The following is a 20,168-nucleotide window of genomic DNA, read 5'->3' as shown; positions in this document are numbered from 1 at the left end:
TACACTGATTGAAGTGAATTTAACAGGTGACATCAATAAGGGATTATAGCTTTCACCTGGTCATATGTCATAGAGAGGGGTAGAAAGTGCCCCATGAAATAACATTATATATAGATTCTACAGACCCTAGTGAGTAATCCCAACACCTAAATAAGTTTTCTCTCTAAAAACCAATGTATAATATACCGTGTATGCATTGGGGGCATTTATTTGACCTTGGAACATGTTTTAAACCCCAAATGTAATGAAAATATCACTCAACAATATTTAATATTTCTTAATGTTTAACATTTAAACCATTTTTCATATATCATGAATAAATACAGATTAATATTGGAACTCTTCTACTATTACATGAGAGACTTTTATTATGAACTTTTCCAAAATTCCGTGACCCGGAAGTACTTTTTGAGTGTTGCTGACGACACACTGACGCTGGTCAAATTCAGCAGAAAACGAGGAAGCGGAGATATGAAGTACTGTAACTGTGGAGAAAGTATCTAACGGGTGGCATACAGTAATCTACCGAGGGGACATTACCACAATTATAAGAAAGAGCTAGAAACTAACAAGGTTAGTTACAAATATCTTTGACATTACTCTCCAGCCTTCAAGGTGGACATCTCACCACTGGTAACGTAATACAGTATCCTTTCATCCCCGTTTTATTTTTGTAGCTAGCTACTGTAACTTTAGTTATTTTTGTTGAAGTTAGCTAACCTAACTAGCTAGTTAGTTTTCTAACTGTTGCTGCCTAATTTACAGTTTTTATGCAATGTTATTGGTAGCAAGTTAACTAGCTAGCTATGTCTGATCATTCAAGTTAATTTAGCCAGCTAACTGAATCTGACAGCGAGTTGGGACTCAATTCATTCTGAACTACAACCAGCCAAGTCAAACAGCGATGCAGTCGGGCCAAAATGTGATGGAGTGTCACAGCGAAGGGGCGCTTGACAAATCTGACAAGACTGCGACTTTGAGATACATTCCCACTCTGAAGACTGACACTGGTCCAACCGTGGATAATAAAAATGTTGGGGACACCCTGGTCATCAATGAGAGCAACCTCAGGGCGCCGAGTCCCCGTGGAGCAAATGGTGATGACGACTCTGAAGCAGAGTCGTACCGGGATGGGCGGACAGAGGTGGTGGACATGGATATGAAAGGCAGAGCGTTCGCCTGGTGCCGAGACTTCCTTTCCGGGTCATGGAAAAGCATTCCCGAGGCAGATTTTCAGATCAGCATTGTCAGGTAATCTGGGATGAGGATTGAAAGATCTGGGACATTTTCTCACACGGGCAAATCATAATCTCTCTCTCTCAAACACACACTTAAAATAATGCCACACTATCTGACATAACTTTGAGTATCCTATATGTGCTCCACACCGTCCACGTTAGCACACATGAACGTGACAATCCAATGTCCAATTTCTCTTTCTCTCTGTTTGTCTACAGTGGTGGACTCAGCAACCTGCTGTTCATGTGTAGTCTGCCAGACCATGCCCACACTATTGGAGATGAACCTCGCAGGGTCTTGTTGCGAGTTTATGGGGCCATCCTACAGGTCAGCCACCTTAAATCAAGCCGATAATTGTCCCAGATGGCTAATGGAGTTTGTCTAGCTATAGCCTAGATTTAGTTTAACTCTTCCTGTTCACATTGAAGTGACTGGGAATTTAGAATCAGAATTAGAATCACCTTGATTCGCCAAGTAAATAAATACATCTAGCTGATACTGGCTTTCTAGAACAGTCTGAATTAAAGCTTTGCAAAAACTTGGCAAGTTTCTGTACAAGCCAGAATGTTGAATACAATTACAATTGAAGTCGGAAGTTTACATGCACCTTAGCCAAATACATTGAAACTCAGTTTTTCACAATTCCTGACATTTAATCATAGTAAAAATTCCCTGTCTTCAGTCAGTTAGGATCACCACTTTTATTTAAAGAATTTGAAATGTCAGAATAATAGTAAAAAAAAAAGATTTAATTCAAGCTTTTATTTCTTTCATCACTTTCCCGGGTCAGAAGTTTACATACAGTCAATTAGTATTTGGTAGTATTGGCTTTTAAACTGTTTAACTTGGGTCAAACATTTTGGGTAGCCTTCCACAAGCTTCCCAAAATAATCTGGGTGAATTTTGTCCCATTCCTCCTGACAGAGCTGGTGTAACTGAGTCAGGTTTGTAGGCCTCCTTGCTCGCACATGCTTTTTCAGTTCTGCCCACACATTTCTATAGGATTGAGGTCAGGGCTTTGTGAAGGTCACCCTTGACTTTGTTGTCCTTAAGCCATTTTGCCACAACTTTGGAAGTATGCTTGGGGTCATTGTCCCATTTGTGACCAAGCTTTAACTTCCTGACTGATGTCTTGAGATGTTGCTTCAATCTAGCCACATAATTTTCCTTACTCACGATGCCATCTATTTTGTGAAGTGCACCAGTCCCTCCTGCAGCAAAGCACCCCCACAACATGATGCTGCAACCCTGTGCTTCACGGTTGGGATGGTATTCTTCAGCTTGCAAGCCTCTCTTTTTCCTCCAAACATAACGATGGTCATATTGGCTAAACAGTTCTATTTTTGTTTCATCAGACCAGAAAAAAAAAAGTACGATCTTTGTCCCCATGTGTAGTTAGTTGCAAACCGTAGTCTGTCTTTTTTATGTCAGTTTTGGAGCAGTAGCTTCTTCCTTGCTGAGCGGCCTTTCAGGTTATGTCGATATAGGGCTCGTTTTACTGTGGATATAGATACTTTTGTACCCGTTTCCTCCAGCATCTTCACAAGGTCCTTTGCTGTTGTTCTGGGATTGATTGGCCCTTTTCGCACCAACGTACGTTCATCTCTAGGAGACAGAATGCGTCTCCTTCTTGAGCGGTATGACAGCTGCATAATATATAATAATAATATATGCCATTTAGCAGACGCTTTTATCCAAAGCGACTTACAGTCATGTGTGCATACATTCTACGTATGGGTGGTCCCGGGAATCGAACCCACTACCCTGGCGTTACAAGCGCCATGCTCTACCAACTGAGCTACAGAAGGACCACACATGGTCCTACCGTGTTTATACTTGTGTACTATTGTTTGTACTGCCTTGTGGAGGTCCACAATTTTTTCCCGAGGTCTTGGCTGATTTCTTTTAATTTTCTCATGTCAAGCAAAGAGGCACTGAATTTGAAGGTAGGCCTTGAAATACATCCACAGGTACACCTCCAATTGACTCAAATGGTGTCAATTATCCTATTAGAAGCTTCTAAAGCCATAACATAATTTTATGGAATTTTCAAGCTGTTTAAAGGCACAGTCAACTTCGTGTTTGTAAACTTCTGACCCACTAGAATTGTGATACAGTGAAATAATCAGTCTGTAAACAATTGATGGGAAAATTACTTGTCATGCACAAAGTAGATGTCCTAACCGACTTGCCAAAACTATAGTTTGTTCACAAGACATTTGTGGAGTGGTTGAAAAATGAGTTTTAATGACTCCAACCTAAGTGTATGTAAACTTCCGACTTCTACTGTACATACACACTGATTATACAAAACATTACGACATAGCTTTCACATGTTCAGTCTATAATACCTTATTGATGTCACCTGTAAAATCGACTATGTACAGAAAGTGCTGCAATTTCTAAATGATTCACCTGATATGTGTAAAAAAAAAAAAATACCCTCAAAGCAAAGTTGACAGTCTGCACTTACAGAGCCAAAACAATGAAATGTGTCACTGTCCCAATACTTTTGGAGCTCACTGTATTGGAACATCAATTTTCAATAGTATCGCATCGCAATACATATAGAATCGCAATACAATAGTATCGTGAGGTCCCTGGCATTTACCCTAGAATATATAGATGAGAAGAATAGACGATGTGCAAGTGACATTATCCTAAGTCATACTGCTGGGGTCATGTCCTGGCTCTTTTGAATGTGCTTCAAGATTGTCATCATATTCATGAAAATGTGGTCATTTAAGTGTGTGTGTGTGTGTGTGTGTGTGTGTTGTGTGTGTGTGTGTATACACTGCTCAAGAAAATAAAGGGAACACTTAAACAACACAATGTAACTCCGTCAATCACACTTCTGTGAAATCAAACTGTCCACTTAGGAAGCAACACTGATTGACAATAAATTTCACATGCTGTTGTGCAAATGGAATAGACAACAGGTGGAAATTATAGGCATTTAGCAAGACACCCCAATAAAGGAGGGGTTCTGCAGGTGGTGACCACAGACCACTTCTCAGTTCCTATGCTTCCTGGCTGATGTTTTGGTCACTTTTGAATGCTGGCGGTGCTTTCACTCTAGTGGTAGCATGAGACGGAGTCTACAACCCACACAAGTAGTTCAGTAGTTCAGCTCATCCAGGATGGAAAATCAATGCGAGCTGTGGCAAGAAGGTTTGCTGTGTCTGTCAGCGTAGTGTCCAGAGCATGGAGGCGCTACCAGGAGACAGGCCAGTACATCAAGAGACGTGGAGGAGGCCGTAGGAGGGCAACAACCCAGCAGCAGGACCTCTGCCTTTGTGCAAGGAGGAGCAGGAGGAGCCCTGCAAAATGACCTCCAGCAGGCCACAAATGTGCATGTGTCTGCTCAAACGGTCAGAAACCGACTCCGTGAGGGTGGTATGAGGGCCCGACGTCCACAGGTGGGGGTTGTGCTTACAGCCTAAAACCGTGCAGGACGTTTGGCATTTGCCAGAGAACACCAAGATTGGCAAATTTGCCACTTGCGCCCTGTGCTCTTCACAGATGAAAGCAGGTTCACACTGAGCACGTGACAGAGTCTGGAGACGCCGTGGAGAACGTTCTGCTGCCTGCAACATCCTCCAGCATGACCGGTTTGGCTGTGGGTCAGTCATGGTGTGGGGTGGCATTTCTTTGGGGGGCCGCACAGCCCTCCATGTGCTCGCCAGAGGTAGCCTGACTGCCATTAGGTACCGAGATGAGATCCTCAGACCCCTTGTGAGACCATATGCTGGTGCAGTTGGCCCTGGTTTCCTCCTAATGCAAGACAATGCTAGACCTCATGTGACTTGAGTGTGTCAGCAGTTCCTGTAAGAGGAAGGCATTGATGCTATGGACTGGCCCGCTCGTTCCCCAGACCTGAATCCAATTGAGCACATCTGGGACATCATGTCTCGCTCCATCCACCAACGCCACGTTGCACCACAGACTGTCCAGGAGTTGGCGGATGCTTTAGTCCAGGTCTGGGAGGAGATCCCTCAGGAGACCATCCGCCACCTCATCAGGAGCATTATATTAGATTAAGCAACTTAGTCATGATGTGTGCTTACTTTTGAGTAATCCCGGGAATCAAACAGACTATTCTGGCGTTGCAAGTGCAATGCTCTACCAATTGAGCTACATGGGCTAAGCATTGCTACACCACATGAGCTAAGCATTGCCACATTCCATATACAATATGTACATTGTAGATCTACACCGGATGAGAATTCCTGTGTTGAGATTAGTCATGTAGAAGTGACAGATGGATAGATAAGCCTATTGTCTGTTTTTCTCATATTTGCTTTATGTACAAAAAATGCACTGCGATAGGGAAGGATTCATGACAAAGACATGGCAGAGGCTAGACCTTACATCAAACATACAGATTACTGTTTAGTACTCAATATTACACAGTCCCTGAGCAGAACATCTTCAGTCCTCATCAGCAACCTATGAATTGCTTCAATGGTTTCTGACTCATCTCGTGTGTGTGTGTGTGTGTGTGTGAACAGGGAGTGGATTCTCTGGTCTTGGAGAGTGTGATGTTTGCCATCCTGGCGGAGAGAGCCCTGGGGCCACGGCTCTATGGAATCTTCCCTGAGGGACGCCTGGAACAGTACCTGCCGGTATGTACACACACACACACACACACACACACACACACACACACACACACACACACACAATATAATAATCAAATCTATAAATATTGTAATATTGCAACTTTTGCTGTGTGTTAGGTAGGCACACATTCATAACTGACTGAAAATTTGAAAAGGCTTTTAATTAAGTACAACTGGAATGTATATAAATGCCTAGAATATTTCAATTTTGGAGAATCTCATACAATGGTTTAAAGTTATGTATTTATTATGGATCCCCATTAGCTGCTGCCAGGGCAGCAACATTTATTTGAAAAACATTACAATACATTCAGATTTCACAAACACTGTGCCCTCGGAGCCCTACTCCACCACTACCACATACAGTGCCTTGCGAAAGTATTCGGCCCCCTTGAACTTTGACCTTTTGCCACATTTCAGGCTTCAAACATAAAGATCTAAAAATGTATTTTTTTGTGAAGAATCAACAAGTGGGACACAATCATGAAGTGGAACGACATTTATTGGATATTTCAAACTTTTTTAACAAATCAAAAACTGAAAAATTGGGCGTGCAAAGTTATTCAGCCCCCTTAAGTTAATACTTTGTAGCGCCACCTTTTGCTGCGATTACAGCTGTAAGTCGCTTGGGGTATGTCTCTATCAGTTTTGCACATCGAGAGACTGATATTTTTTCCCATTCCTCCTTGCAAAACAGCTCGAGCTCAGTGAGGTTGGATGGAGAGCATTTGTGAACAGCAGTTTTCAGTTCTTTCCACAGGTTCTTGATTGGATTCAGGTCTGGACTTTGACTTGGCCATTCTAACACCTGGATATGTTTATTTTTTAACCATTCCATTGTAGATTTTGTCTCAGGTCTTTTGCAGACTCCATCAGGTTTTCTTTCAGAATGGTCCTGTATTTGGCTCCATCCATCTTCCCATCAATTTTAACCATCTTCCCTGTCCCTGCTGAAGAAAAGCAGGCCCAAACCATGCTGCTGCCACCACCATGTTTGACAGTGGGGATGTTGTGTTCAGGGTGATGAGCTGTGTTGCTTTTACGCCAAACATAACGTTTTGCATTGTTGCCAAAAAGTTCAATTTTGGTTTCATCTGACCAGAGCACCTTCTTCCACATGTTTGGTGTGTCTCCCAGGTGGCTTGTGGCAAACTTTAAACAACACTTTTTATGGATATCTTTAAGAAATGGCTTTCTTCTTGCCACTCTTCCATAAAGGCCAGATTTGTGCAATATATGACTGATTGTTGTCCTATGGACAGAGTGTCCCACCTCAGCTGTAGATCTCTGCAGTTCATCCAGAGTGATCATGGGCCTCTTGGCTGCATCTCTGATCAGTCTTCTCCTTGTATGAGCTGAAAGTTTAGAGGGACGGCCAGGTCTTGGTAGATTTGCAGTGGTCTGCTATTCGTTCCATTTCAATATTATCGCTTGCACAGTGCTCCTGGGGATGTTTAAAGCTTGGGAAATCTTTTTGTATCCAAATCCGGCTTTAAACTTCTTCACAACAGTATCTCGGACCTGCCTGGTGTGTTCCTTGTTCTTCATGATGCTCTCTGCGCTTTTAACGGACCTCTGAGACTATCACAGTGCAGGTGCATTCATACGGAGACTTGATTACACACAGGTGGATTGTATTTATCATCATTAGTCATTTAGGTCAACATTGGATCATTCAGAGATCCTCACTGAACTTCTGGAGAGATTTTGCTGCACTGAAAGTAAAGGGGCTGAATAATTTTGCACGCCCAATTTTTCCGTTTTTGATTTGTTAAAGAAGTTTGAATTTATCCAATAAATGTCGTTCCACTTCATGATTGTGTCCCACTTGTTGATTCTTCACAAAAAAATACAGTTTTATATCTTTGTTTGAAGCCTGAAATGTGGCAAAAGGTCGCAAAGTTCAAGGGGGCCGAACACTTCGCAAGGCACTGTATCTACAATACAAAATCCACGTGCATATGTTACTGTGTGTAGGCACAGACGCATGTTTGTTTGTTGCTTCACAGTCCCCGCTGTTCCATAAGGTGTATTTATTTGATCCATTTTCGAATAATGCTGTAATGTATCAAAATTTGGAAAAGGGGAAGGGATCTGAATACTTTCTGTGTGTTTTTGTTTTAATATATGGGGGATTGGAAATGATGCGTAGATTGCAGCTTCCAATGTATCTGCAATATTAAAGCTGATCTCCCACCATAATAATATATATTTATTTTATTTATAATTACTTGAATATAACTTATGAATGCCTCATGAGCTTAGTTTAACTGTAGTACCTGATCAGAATCCCAAATAAAAGCTTTTTTTTTTTTTTTACATCATTGTAAACAAACGTATACCCTCAACATGGTTAACTATAATCTCATGAATGGTCAGTCCTTGCTTCAGCCCCATCTCTTTGCTGTTTACCAAATTAGTGGTGGGAATATCCCTTTGTTATTGTTTGAACAGCAGACTGCCCCTTTAAAAACAGTATCAGTTTAACAATGTGCAATACCTATGCATCGCTATATTGATCAATCAGTTTGAAATGGAATCCATTCACAAGTGCTTCCAGAATGCATGATGTTGACGGGTCTTCTCTCTGACCATCACATTACTTGTCATTTCTTATTTACACTTTCTGACAAAGCCTTGAATAGATTTGACATTCGCAAACTGTCCGTTTCAACCATGTGTTTGACAGTATCTCTGCCTTCGTGTTTTTCACTGTGAGCTAAATGTATACAGATTCACATTCCATGTGTGTAGAGAAATGTCTGCATGTCCTTTTTTGTCCTGTGTTTATTTTACCATACACACTTGTCATGTGTGTTCATAAAAATGTCTCTCAAACTCATATCGAACTCAACATACAGGTTGACAACATATCTCAATTGATAGTTTTAAGTTAGCATCTTTGTACTGATTGAGGGAGGACAACCGGCGCTGGGATTTATGACTGACGAGTGCACCTTTTCCATAAAGGTCCAGACTTTTGGGCAGATGTTGCAGAAATGTCACATACATGTTAAGTGAATATGAGTGTAAAGTCCTGTATCTTTGTGCTTATCTCCCAGAGCAACCGCCTGCGTACAGAGCAGCTCTTTGTTCCGGAACTGTCCGCTGAGATCGCCTCAAAGATGGCCCGCTTCCATAGGATGGTCATGCCCTTTAACAAGGAACCCAAGTGGCTGTTCGGGACCATTGGCAGGTGAGGATAGGATGGAACTGCTCTCTCCAAGTCAAAGCCTACACCAAGTATTGCCGGAGGAGTACTGTAAAATTATGTATTGATTTGAATTCGAGGTAACTGTTTGCAGGTAGTACTTTTCATCAGCTGTTTTCCACAATACTCAATAATGCTCTGTCTGGTGTTGTCTCAGGTACATGGATCAGGTGATGAACTTAAAGTTTGCCCGGGAGGCTCACGTCAAGAAATACAACAAGCTGATTAAGTACGACCTCCCAGCAGAGCTGGAGAGTCTCCGGTGAGTCAGGAGATGCTGGGGAAGGGAATGGTTGGAAAGGACAATGATCTGGCAAGGGAGATGTTGATGTCTGGGAATGGCAAGGCTATGGGAGGAGGTGGGAGTGGCCAGGGAAAGTAATGCTATGGCGGGGGAGCTAAAAGGGAAAAACAGGAATGTTTAGGGAAGGCGGGAGCGTTGGTAGATCCATGTCACAATAGACCTCACTCAACTGCACACAAAGGCACACACATACACACATACACATGAGCAATCTCTCACATCCACAAACATGTTACTCTCTAATAAATATGTAGTTCTCTCTCTGCAGCCGTTAGAAAATTGACCTCTCCCCCAGTGCCTTTCTCTGACACTGCCCTATCAGGAGACTGTTGGACTTTAGCTTCCTGTGACACCACACACATCCAGACCAGCAGTGTGTGCCCCATAGAGATAGTTAGAGAAGGACGCAACTTTGTAGTTGGCCTATTATGCGTCTCTGAGAGCATGGGCAGTACCATTGAGGCCATCTCCATTTTGAAGTAGTACATTTTCTTCTACTACTTCTATGAGTTGGTAACAAACTGAAAGGGTGCATACTGCCACCTGAGGGGTGTACCAGGTTTGAGGAGTTAGTGAGGTAACATTGGTCAACTCTGAGTTCAACTCAAGATAACCGGTCATACGAAATGGCTCACCTGTTAGCCAGGTACATTTCTATGGCAACGAATCCTTCAGAACTAACCTGCTATGGGCAGGCTAACTCAGGGCTAACTCCATTTTATCCTGAATGAGCCACAAGTTGAGGACTAATTAAATCAGATGCCCTCCCTCTGGCAAAGATTGTCATCATCCCCTTCATTTGAGGAAGACAACTGATCAAACTGATTTTACTAATATAATTTAAAAAATCACATCACACATTTAGTATGATAGCCTTTGCATTACAAACTGTATGTATTTTGTGGTTGTAGCCTTTGCTAGTGTACCCATGAGTTTAACAGTCAAATTAAGGTTCCAAAACCCTTCTATGGATGATGTCTATGACCACAACACGTCAAGCTGTTCCACAGATAGATGGAGCAATAGGAGTGGGAAAATGGAGCAATAGGAGTGGGAAAATGGAGCAATAGGAGTGGGAAAATGGAGCAATAGGAGTGGGAAAATGGAGCAATAGGAGTGGGAAAATGGAGCAATAGGAGTGGGAAAATGGAGCAATAGGAGTGGGAAAATGGAGCAATAGGAGTGGGAAAATGGTGCAATAGGAGTGGGAAAATGGTGCAATAGGAGTGGGAAAATGGTGCAATAGGAGTGGGAAAATGGTGCAATAGGAGTGGGAAAATGGTGCAATAGGAGTGGGAAAATGGTGCAATAGGAGTGGGAAAATGGTGCAATAGGAGTGGGAAAATGGAGCAATAGGAGTGGGAAAATGGAGCAATAGGAGTGGGAAAATGGTGCAATAGGAGTGGGAAAATGGTGCAATAGGAGTGGGAAAATGGTGCAATAGGAGTGGGAAAATGGTGCTCGTGCATTAATAAGCACACCAAAGACGGCATTAACAATAAATAAAGACGGCACATAAAGGCCTATTTCACACCATAGCCTGCTGATTTTGCAAGATGATGTTTCTTTCATTTTGATATCGGCACAAATGAAAATGTGGCACTGAGTCGCCCAAGGATTCACGTTTCAGCATTGTCTCAATGAAGAGTTCGGCCTTTCACAAGCCATGTGCGAGATGCACGCACAGTTACAAGCCTGCTAGAGTTAGCGGCAACTGGACGAGCAATATTCACCGTCGTAGTACGGATAAAGCCTGACCTGGAATGTGAAGCTAACTGAAGCTGGATAGCTTTATAAAAGCCTGAGTAGATTGCTCTGTAGTATACCTCTCCAGAGTGTGTTGTTTGAACAGGTATAAGGCAAAGATTGCCGATTATTGCCACTTGCTGTTTATGGAATGTTTGCTCAAGTGTAATTCAATGGCTGATCCTTCCCAATGACTTGGATGGAATTATTTGAACCTTCCGTAACCCATAGGAAGTCCCACTGAGTTAACTACTTCAAAATGTTGAAACTCAATGGTGCTGCCCATGCTCAAATGTGCTTTTGGGCACTAGAGATGTCTATCTAAGTCTATGGTGTGCCCTTACTGTCTGGCAGCCAGTCCCCTACACACCTCAAGGTCGCCTGCTCTAATAATAATGATAGCTCACATTCATATAGTTTTCTACTACGTCAAGGTGCATTCAAGTGATCAGTCACATTTTATCACATTCTTAACAGCAACCTGGACCAATATTATATCTGTACAGCTTTGTTCTATCATTAGTGGTGTATCTACATGTCAATGTACTAGCCACAAATTGCTTTGTAATAGTTGTAGAGCTACTGAAAGTGTTACCACATATAGTGCCCTCAGTAATTATTGAGTCAGTGACAATTTGTTGTTTTGGCTCTGTACTCCAGCACTTGATTTGAAATGATACATTATTTACAGATATCATACCCATCCAGCATCCTCACTCATTCAGGGCTATCTGTAATCATGGTAGCATCCACATTAATGTGGAAGTGTTTCGAAACATATTCTATTATTTACAATGAAAGTGATTCCAAAATGACATGATACATTATTTACCATTAATTTCTATTGGGCACAAAATAATCTCAAAAGCAACCAAAAAAACAGCAAATGGATCCAACAAGTTTTTAGTGTCACAAACTTGATGAAGTCTTTGTGTGCTAGGAATATGGGACTAAATACTGAACTTTTGCCTACTTTAATACCTACATAAGTGAATTTCTTCCAATACTTTTGGTCCCCTAAAATGGGGGAGGGACTATGTACAAAAAGTGCTGTAATATCTAAATTGATTAAACTCTCTAAAATTAAATCTATCTGTACTATAACCTCATAGTCATTGTATCATTTCAAACGAAAGTGCTGGAGAACAGAGCCAAAACAGCAACACATTTGTCACTGGCTGGCACTACATCTAAACCTACAGCCACTGCACAGTTGGCTAATGTTAGTGTGGTTGAGACTCTTCTGTATATCTACCTGTGACTATATCAGGAGCATAGATCAACATATCTTACAGAACCGGCATTCTGAACATGGCTGCTCAATCAATCACAAATATCACAATCGCGTATTTTATTTTTGCTCAGTTCATTTCCTATTGAGCTACCCTTGGAGAGTCAGAGGCATGCATGACATGCCATTATTGCACAATCCAACTAAATAGTTACTCCTCTGCTATGTCATGGTGTCCAGTACTCATTGCTTCCCCTAATTACTCTACCGTCATGATCATGCACTTGAAATCGTGAAGGAAGTAATCAGGTCTACCAAATAGTAAAGGGAATGTGTGTTGTGTTATTCCGTAGTCTGTCTTTGTCTACAATAAAACATATATTTTTTGATATTGTACAGACTGATAACCTATGAGCTGTTGACATGTACCATAACCTCTGCCACTTAAAGTTAACTGAAAGTTGAAGTGTGTACATAATACATTAATGTAATGTTCTCTCTCTCCCTCTCTGGCAGAGTGTTGTTGTCAGCGACCCCATCTCCAGTGGTGTTCTGTCATAATGATGTGCAAGAAGGTAAAGGTCTATCTTTGTGCTCTCTTCCCTTCACTCTCTCTACCCATCACCCTCGCTCCCCTCTAACCATATTTACCTCTAATTTGGGCTGCTTGACCCTCCCCCTGGCTCAACAGTGGATGTCCGTCACTTCCTGAAAGGACAGGATATTAACGAAGTTGGAGAAAGAAGGGTTGGAGAAAGAAGGGGTGGAGGGTATCTATTTTTAGAGACTGAACACATTCATATGCAACACCCTCAGGCAGGTGCAAACCAATAGAGTACATGGTACAGGTGGTGGCTGTAGATTGCCTATGTATACATGCAGTTGACTCCTGAAGTGCACATCAGGACACACTGTGAATGTACAGTCATATTTAACTCTGGAGGAGGAAGTGGGAGTGTTGTAACCTCCTGTCTCTTGTCCTCAGGTAACATTTTGATGCTGGAGGACAGAGACCACACCTCCACTGGGAAACTCATGCTCATAGACTTTGAGTACAGCAGCTACAACTACAGGTAAAGGCCTTTTGTGTACATACACACTCAACTCTTACACCTGTAGTTTTAGTTGTGATCACACACACTCTCAGCTACAACTACACAGGATGCTGGAGGAAACTGGTACAAAAGTATCTATAGCCACAGTAAAACAAGTCCTAGATCGACATAACCTGAAAGGCCGCTCAGCAAGGAAGAAGCCACTGCTCCAAAACCACCATAAGAGAACCAGACTACGGTTTGCAACTGCACATGGGGACAAAGATCGTACTTTTTGGAAAAATGTCCTCTGGTCTGATGAAACAAAAATAGAACTGTTTGGCTATAATGACCATCGTTATGTTTAGAGGAGAAAGGGGGAGGCTTGCAAGCCGAAGTACACCATCCCGACCGTGAAGCCCGGGGGTGGCAGCATCATGTTGTGCGGGTGCTTTGTTGCAGGAGAGACTGGTGCACTTCACAAAATAGGTGGCATCATGAGGGAGGGAAATTATGTGGATATATTGAATCAACATCTCAAGACATCAGTCAGGAAGTTAAAGCTTGGTCACAAATGGGTCTTCCAAATGAACAATGACCCCAAGCATACTTCCAAAGTTGTGGCAAAATGGCTTTAGGACAACTAAGTCGAGGTATTGGAGTGGCCATCACAAAGCCCCGACCTCAATTCTATAGAACATTTGTGGGCCGAACTGAAAAAGCGTGTGTGAGCGAGCGAGGAGGCCTACAAACCTGACTCAGTTACACCAGCTCTGTCAGGAAGAATGGGCCAAAATTCACCCAACTTATTGTGGGAAGCTTGTGGAAGATTACTCGGAACATTTGACCCAAGTTAAACAATTTAAAGGCCAATGCTACCAAATACTAATTGACTGTATGTAAACTTCTGACCCACTGGGAATGTGATGAAAGAAATAAAAGCTGAAATAAATCATTCTCTCTCCTATTATTCTGACATTTCACATTCTTAAAATAAAGTGGTGATCCTAACTGAGAGAGGGGATTTTTACTTGGATTAATTGTCAGGAATTGTGAAACTGAGTTTCAATGTATTTAAACTTCTGAATTCAACTGTATGTTTCTACAAGTCAAAGGGACAGATCTAAGTATTATATTATCCATATGTAGTGGCGATTGTCTCTTTCTTTGATTGTCGTCTTAGATTGTGCTGCAATGTGTTTGTTTGTTTAGGGGTTTTGACTTTGGGAACCACTTCTGTGAGTGGTGCTATGACTACACATACAACCAGTGGCCCTTCTACAAGTGTACACCTGACAACTACCCCAGCAGAGAACAACAGGTGACTATAACCTCTACCACACCTATATCAAAATGCCCTCTAACATATCTATGCAAACACAGTGGTTGTGTCCGAATACCCATGCTGACGTACTGCATACTATTTAGTACATACTGTTTAGTAAAAAGTATGCAGTATGCCATGGTCGTAACATAATATTGGTTGGTGACCGGTTGAGTGGGTGCGGTAGGGCAGAGTACGGGTGGATTTTTCCAAATTTGACAGACATGCATCGCATTAACCAGTCTGATAATAGCTCATTTCCAAATTCACTACATTTCTCTATTCTCTGACTAGAATAGGAAGAATTATATTCCTACCCAGGCTGGTTATTGGCATCACGTTCAACCTATACCATAGCCCATCTATCCAATAACTGAACACAGAAACCGATAATTTGGTGATTTGATGATTTATTAGTGAAACCAAAGTGCTGTAACATATAAATACAATTGCTTTGTACACACACCCTTTTTCAATGTTCAACTCAAAAGGCTACTGCACAGAGAAATGTGGACGGTCAGGTGATGCGCTAATTCAGAACCACTGGACATCAACATAATAAACTAAAGCACTGATTATCAGAATGATTGCCAAGGCTTAAATTAAATAATTACATGGGTTCAAATCAAAAGGCCTGCTTTAACATGACATCAACAACGCAGCCGAGTCCCCGTGCCAACACATTCACAAATCAAAATATGGTTTTGCATTTAGCTCTGACAAAGGTCAAGAGAACAAGAAACACTTTTTTAATGAGAAAACAGAAATCCACTTTGGGTTAAAAAAAAAAGACGTTTTTTCAAAGATGTAGCCTACGATGAAAAATCTGTGATAATTCTAAGGAGAACAAAAACAACTTCATTTGAACACAACCGCAGAAGCGTTGCTATTCGGCATCTTCCCAATTAAGTAGCATAGTTTTGTTTGGCTAAATAAAGATAACTAAGGTCTATCACGCGCAGCCCACCTCTTCCAATGCATTGTGGAAAAGTGTGCATCAAATTTTACCAGATGAAGAGCCAAAATTAGTATATCATCCTGGCATTTAAACCATACTAGATTTGAGAAAATTCACGTACTATAAAATTCTATTTTCGCATACGTCATGTGTAATTGCGTTGTTTCCCGCTATTCGTTGATTTCCCCACATCTAACTGATCAGCTGTTGTCAAAGCCAAAATGAGTATGACATCCGGGCATTTAAAGTATGCTCCATTTCTAAATGTGGAATACTATGAAATGTTCTTTTTTTGCATATTCAAACGGCCTACTATTTAGGATGCAAGTGTGGGTATTTGGACTCTTTCTCTCATGCATACTTCTCCCTTTTATCACACTCCCTTTTCTCCCTATGAACTATCAGTATGAAGTTTCTGTCTCTTGACTTTTCTTCTGGTAGTAGTGTGATGCAAAGGTTAGCATCCATACAAGGGAATACCGTTAATAAGTGATCATTTCTAGATCAATGGGCGTGTTCGAGGGGATCCATTTTGTCTAGTCGGTTACCATCATTAGTCACCACTTTTAAAAGTGTGTTGTATTATGGGGATAAACATTTCATGACTTGCAACTACATGTCAACTGCATGTTTTTTTTTGTTTAAAAAATCATGATCAAAGGTCATGTAGTTTTTTATGAAGTTGCTGCAGTTGCTTCTCACCAACTTCACCATGCAGCCATTGACGGGCTAGTGAGAGGCACTATTTGTCAATGGATAATTAGGTTGTTTTTGGTTGACCAACGCGACCATGACCTGACTAAAACAGGAACCAACTTTTGCCGCGATTCTAAAGCTACAGGGAATACAAATTAAAGTGATATTCAAGATCTCTCTAACCAATTAATTGTACACATACATTTTCAGTTTGTGAGCGTGTGATATAGAAACATGTATTACAATATTAATAAAGAAAAACCTTTAAACAATAGCAGCTATATTAACACTGCCTTGTTATGAGCCTTGCTATTGGAAAACCACTACAATGTCTGACTTTCATCTGTCGCAGATGCACCTACCCCGACTTCAATCATTAACTGTCTACAGTCAAACACACCCATTATCTGTCATTAGTCACTATAACATGTTCATGAGACCACCACAGAAATCCTTCCAGTGAGCACATGTCACGTTCACTGTTGGTATCCCAATCTTACATCATTATTCTAATAAACACATTATAGCTAGTGTAACTTTCCAGTAGCCTCAGTGTATCTAGTTTTCCTCATTGTGGGACATAATGTATGTCTGTCCAATCTTGTAGATAACTGTTTTTCTGACCACATTGTGCAATTGAAACATAATTATGCATGCACATTTCCAGAACTCATGAAGTCAGCTGGTCTAATACAATGACGCAATTGCAAATGCATTATTTTTAAGTTAATGATACAAGCCAGGGAATTCCATTTATAGATTAAGTCGATGTGGTGTCCCTCATCTCTGAGCGAGTGTGTTTCTCTGCAGCTGCATTTCATCCGCAACTACCTGGAGGAGACGGGAGGCTATTCAGAGAGCACCATGCACGAGGACCAAGCTCGTATAGAGCAAGACTTGCTGGTCGAAGCCAATCGGTAGGACACAGACTTCTACCACAGATGAATCCAAAAAGGACAGTTCACTCATAAATCTTTTTTTTATTATTATTATTATCTTAAAAGGAGTCTACAATATGTGCTCTGTTGTAACAATAATCATAAATGATTGGATTTATATTGCTTTTCCAACTAGAGCTTTACATAATAAGAGGGAAGAGTCACCTTTACCACTACCAATGTGGTACTTACTTTTGAAAATGTCTAATCAGTGTTGATTTTGGTATGAACTATTCAATGCTACTGTATCCACATGTACAGTAAGTAGCCAGTCTTTTGGCAGTTAATCTAGGGATGAATGATTTCCCCACAGATTCGCCATGGCATCTCACTTCCTCTGGGGCCTGTGGTCTATCATTCAAGCCAGGATATCCAAGATCGAGTTTGGTTACATGGTAAGTACATTAGTAGACTTTACCTCACTAGAATGAAAGGATCCAGTAGAGCTTCAGCGTACTGGAACATTGATTGTCATTCACGTGACATTGCAGGTGTTTAGTGGTCACTCTTCCCTGTCGCTCTTGTTTATTTGCCGAGCGATTTGTTCTATGACCTGGCTAAATAGTGCTTTGAAAACACACGATCCCTCTTGAAGTTTACACCTGTTCATTTGATCTCTGTCGTTTCAGGACTATGCCCAGTCACGATTTGATGCCTACTTCAAGCAGAAAAGGTTATTTTCCTAAATCGCTAAAAGAACAGATTGACTTCAATGGAATGTACTGTCATTTTTATATCTGCTGATTCTTCCTGTACGCAACTGTCCTGATGCAGAAACGTAGTTGGCTAGGCATATCTGTTAAGTGTTGAAACCAAACCAAATATGAGGGGTAAACGCCCACTGAAGAGTCTTAGGTGGATTTTTACAAAATTATCTATTGTTTGAACTTGATGTTTCTAATATACCAGGACCCCATCCATCTAGTATCTTTCCGTCTAGTAGCATCCAATACATTGCTCTGACTGCGACAAGTAACAGTGAAGCAGGGACTCAGCTGCACTCCAACAAAATGCACTTATCTTCCCCTACTATGAAATGTGAAATTCTGTGAAAATGCACAGCAAAAAAAGCATGTTATTTGTTTCCATTAGTTACGATCTACTGGTTCCATACATGTATATTTCAAACCCTGTAGTCATGTGCTTTATTTTAGTCTTTCAACTCTGCTTCTTTCTTTACCCCACCTCGTAATTTAATTGTTGTTGAACTTCAGAACGCCCTTGAGTTCAGGGTCGAAATATGCTCATTTTGTGCCGTCTTTTTTCTTTTTCCTTGACTTGTTTGTTAAATGCCTGTTCTATGCATGGACACAATACAGCATGGCAGAGAATCAAGCTGCATATCACAACTCTGTTCATACTGTAGTTCTGTTTCTTTGTAGTGCAGTAGGGAAATCTGGACTCTTGGCCCTATTCATTTAGAACTAGTAAGAAAAGAACATGCTCCATTGCATAGTAAGTCAAATATGTTCTTAAGCAGGATGTTGTTTCTGACCTTTCTCTATGACTGGTTCTGATTGATTTGGGCTTAAACCCCATGTATGACCTGTCTGTTTTAGCATTTTCTCTAGTCAAACTATATATAGAGGGGTTGCAGTTGTCAGAAATCACTTAGCAATCATGCCAGGCGCCATGTTGGAAGACCAGTCACTGTGGTGGAAGAATGGTGCAGCCTGCTGGCTGTTTGTGAGCATGCACACTGCATTGCACTGCCAATTGTTTCTTAGCAAGGCAATTTGTTTTCTCAGCTACAATGTCTTGGCTGCCAATAACGGCACAGAAATTGACCATGGTGATGAACCAAGTAGGTTTAGGCACTTATCATTCAGCTTGGGGTTGCCACTCAGTTGTCAGAAGAATTGATGCGGTGGTCTTCCAACATGGCTGCCAGGAGGTGTCGCATTTCACCTCCTGGCACAAGTGTTTTGTCATTTTACACTTTGAATGATAAATGAGCAAATGTAGACCTGAAACTAAATAATTAAAAAATGAACATTTTTTGGTTATAGACAATAACAGCTTATTGCACAAACTCTCAAAAGAGAGCAGTATATGAAAAAAAATCTATATAGCTTTTGTCTGGCTTTGATGTCATTGCATTCTGGCTAGGTTTAACCATTCATTCTAAAGCTGTTCCATTACTAGTAAACTGGTATAGAACTGTCTGTCACGGTTTGACTCTGCACAAGGTTTGGATGTTTGTCCTTTTCCATTTCTGACCAAGAACCACAATGGTTAAAGAAAGCTGTCCATGACTTTGAACAACAGATGTTGTATCTTATTTAAATGTGCATTTGGCTCCTGTGCGTGTCTGCCTGCCTAACATTATTAAAACAAAATGGAATATCTGCATGCTTTTGGAATTCAGATCCAAAGATTTTGAAAATGGGATCATGGTTTTTTTTTTCTCCAATGGCAATCATTTGAACACATGGAAATGTTTTTCAGTATAATTTGTTATAATTTATTTGTTTGCCCAGTGAAGTGCTCTTTGTTTTGATGTGAGTTATAATAAAGGTGGACCTGTGAGTTTACCCTTTTGTATAATGTTAGAATATATGTTGTGGATGTAGGCCAATGTTCGATTTCCGAGAATATGAAACTGCCTAGTATAGAAGCCAGTGTCTCGTCAACTAGCTAAATTAAGTAACTTTCTTTCATTGCACATCAATCCTGTCCAAAACCCTTTGATGTTCTTGATATTCTCCCTGCAATGCAGCTGCTGTGTAAGTATAACTGAACTGCAAATAAACATGCTTGAATATGTCTTCATTTATTGATGATTAGAAATTAAATCGAATGTTATGGCAACAGTTATTTTGATCTCAAATCTATACTATAGAAAATACATTTTCAGGAATGGGA

At 41.0% G+C, this 20,168-nt stretch overlaps 1 protein-coding gene across 5 annotated transcripts; it reads left to right on the top strand.

Moving 5' to 3' along the window:
* The first annotated feature begins 426 nt into the window (after positions 1-426).
* Positions 427-20,070, top strand: chkb (choline kinase beta). 5 transcript variants are annotated; one of them, XM_035789562.2, is made up of 12 exons: positions 427-633; positions 890-1,251; positions 1,458-1,566; positions 5,751-5,864; positions 8,924-9,057; positions 9,230-9,334; positions 12,870-12,928; positions 13,339-13,426; positions 14,600-14,708; positions 17,176-17,282; positions 17,617-17,698; positions 17,933-20,070. In XM_035789562.2, the coding sequence occupies exons 2-12, from the start codon at positions 905-907 to the stop codon at positions 17,987-17,989; spliced, it is 1,311 nt and encodes a 436-aa protein (XP_035645455.1). In that variant the 5' UTR covers positions 427-633; positions 890-904; the 3' UTR covers positions 17,990-20,070. The 5 variants fall into 5 exon arrangements, with proteins under 5 accessions (XP_035645455.1, XP_035645457.1, XP_035645453.1 ...); XM_035789564.2 differs by having other exon boundaries at positions 854-1,251; XM_035789560.2 differs by having other exon boundaries at positions 427-646.
* Positions 20,071-20,168: the final 98 nt, after the last annotated feature.

Source organism: Oncorhynchus keta, chromosome 17, assembly GCF_023373465.1.
Source record: "Oncorhynchus keta strain PuntledgeMale-10-30-2019 chromosome 17, Oket_V2, whole genome shotgun sequence".
Classification (NCBI taxonomy): Eukaryota; Metazoa; Chordata; class Actinopteri; order Salmoniformes; family Salmonidae; genus Oncorhynchus; species Oncorhynchus keta.
Note: the sequence above shows the minus strand (reverse complement) of the source record. Positions and strands in the feature narration are given on the sequence as shown.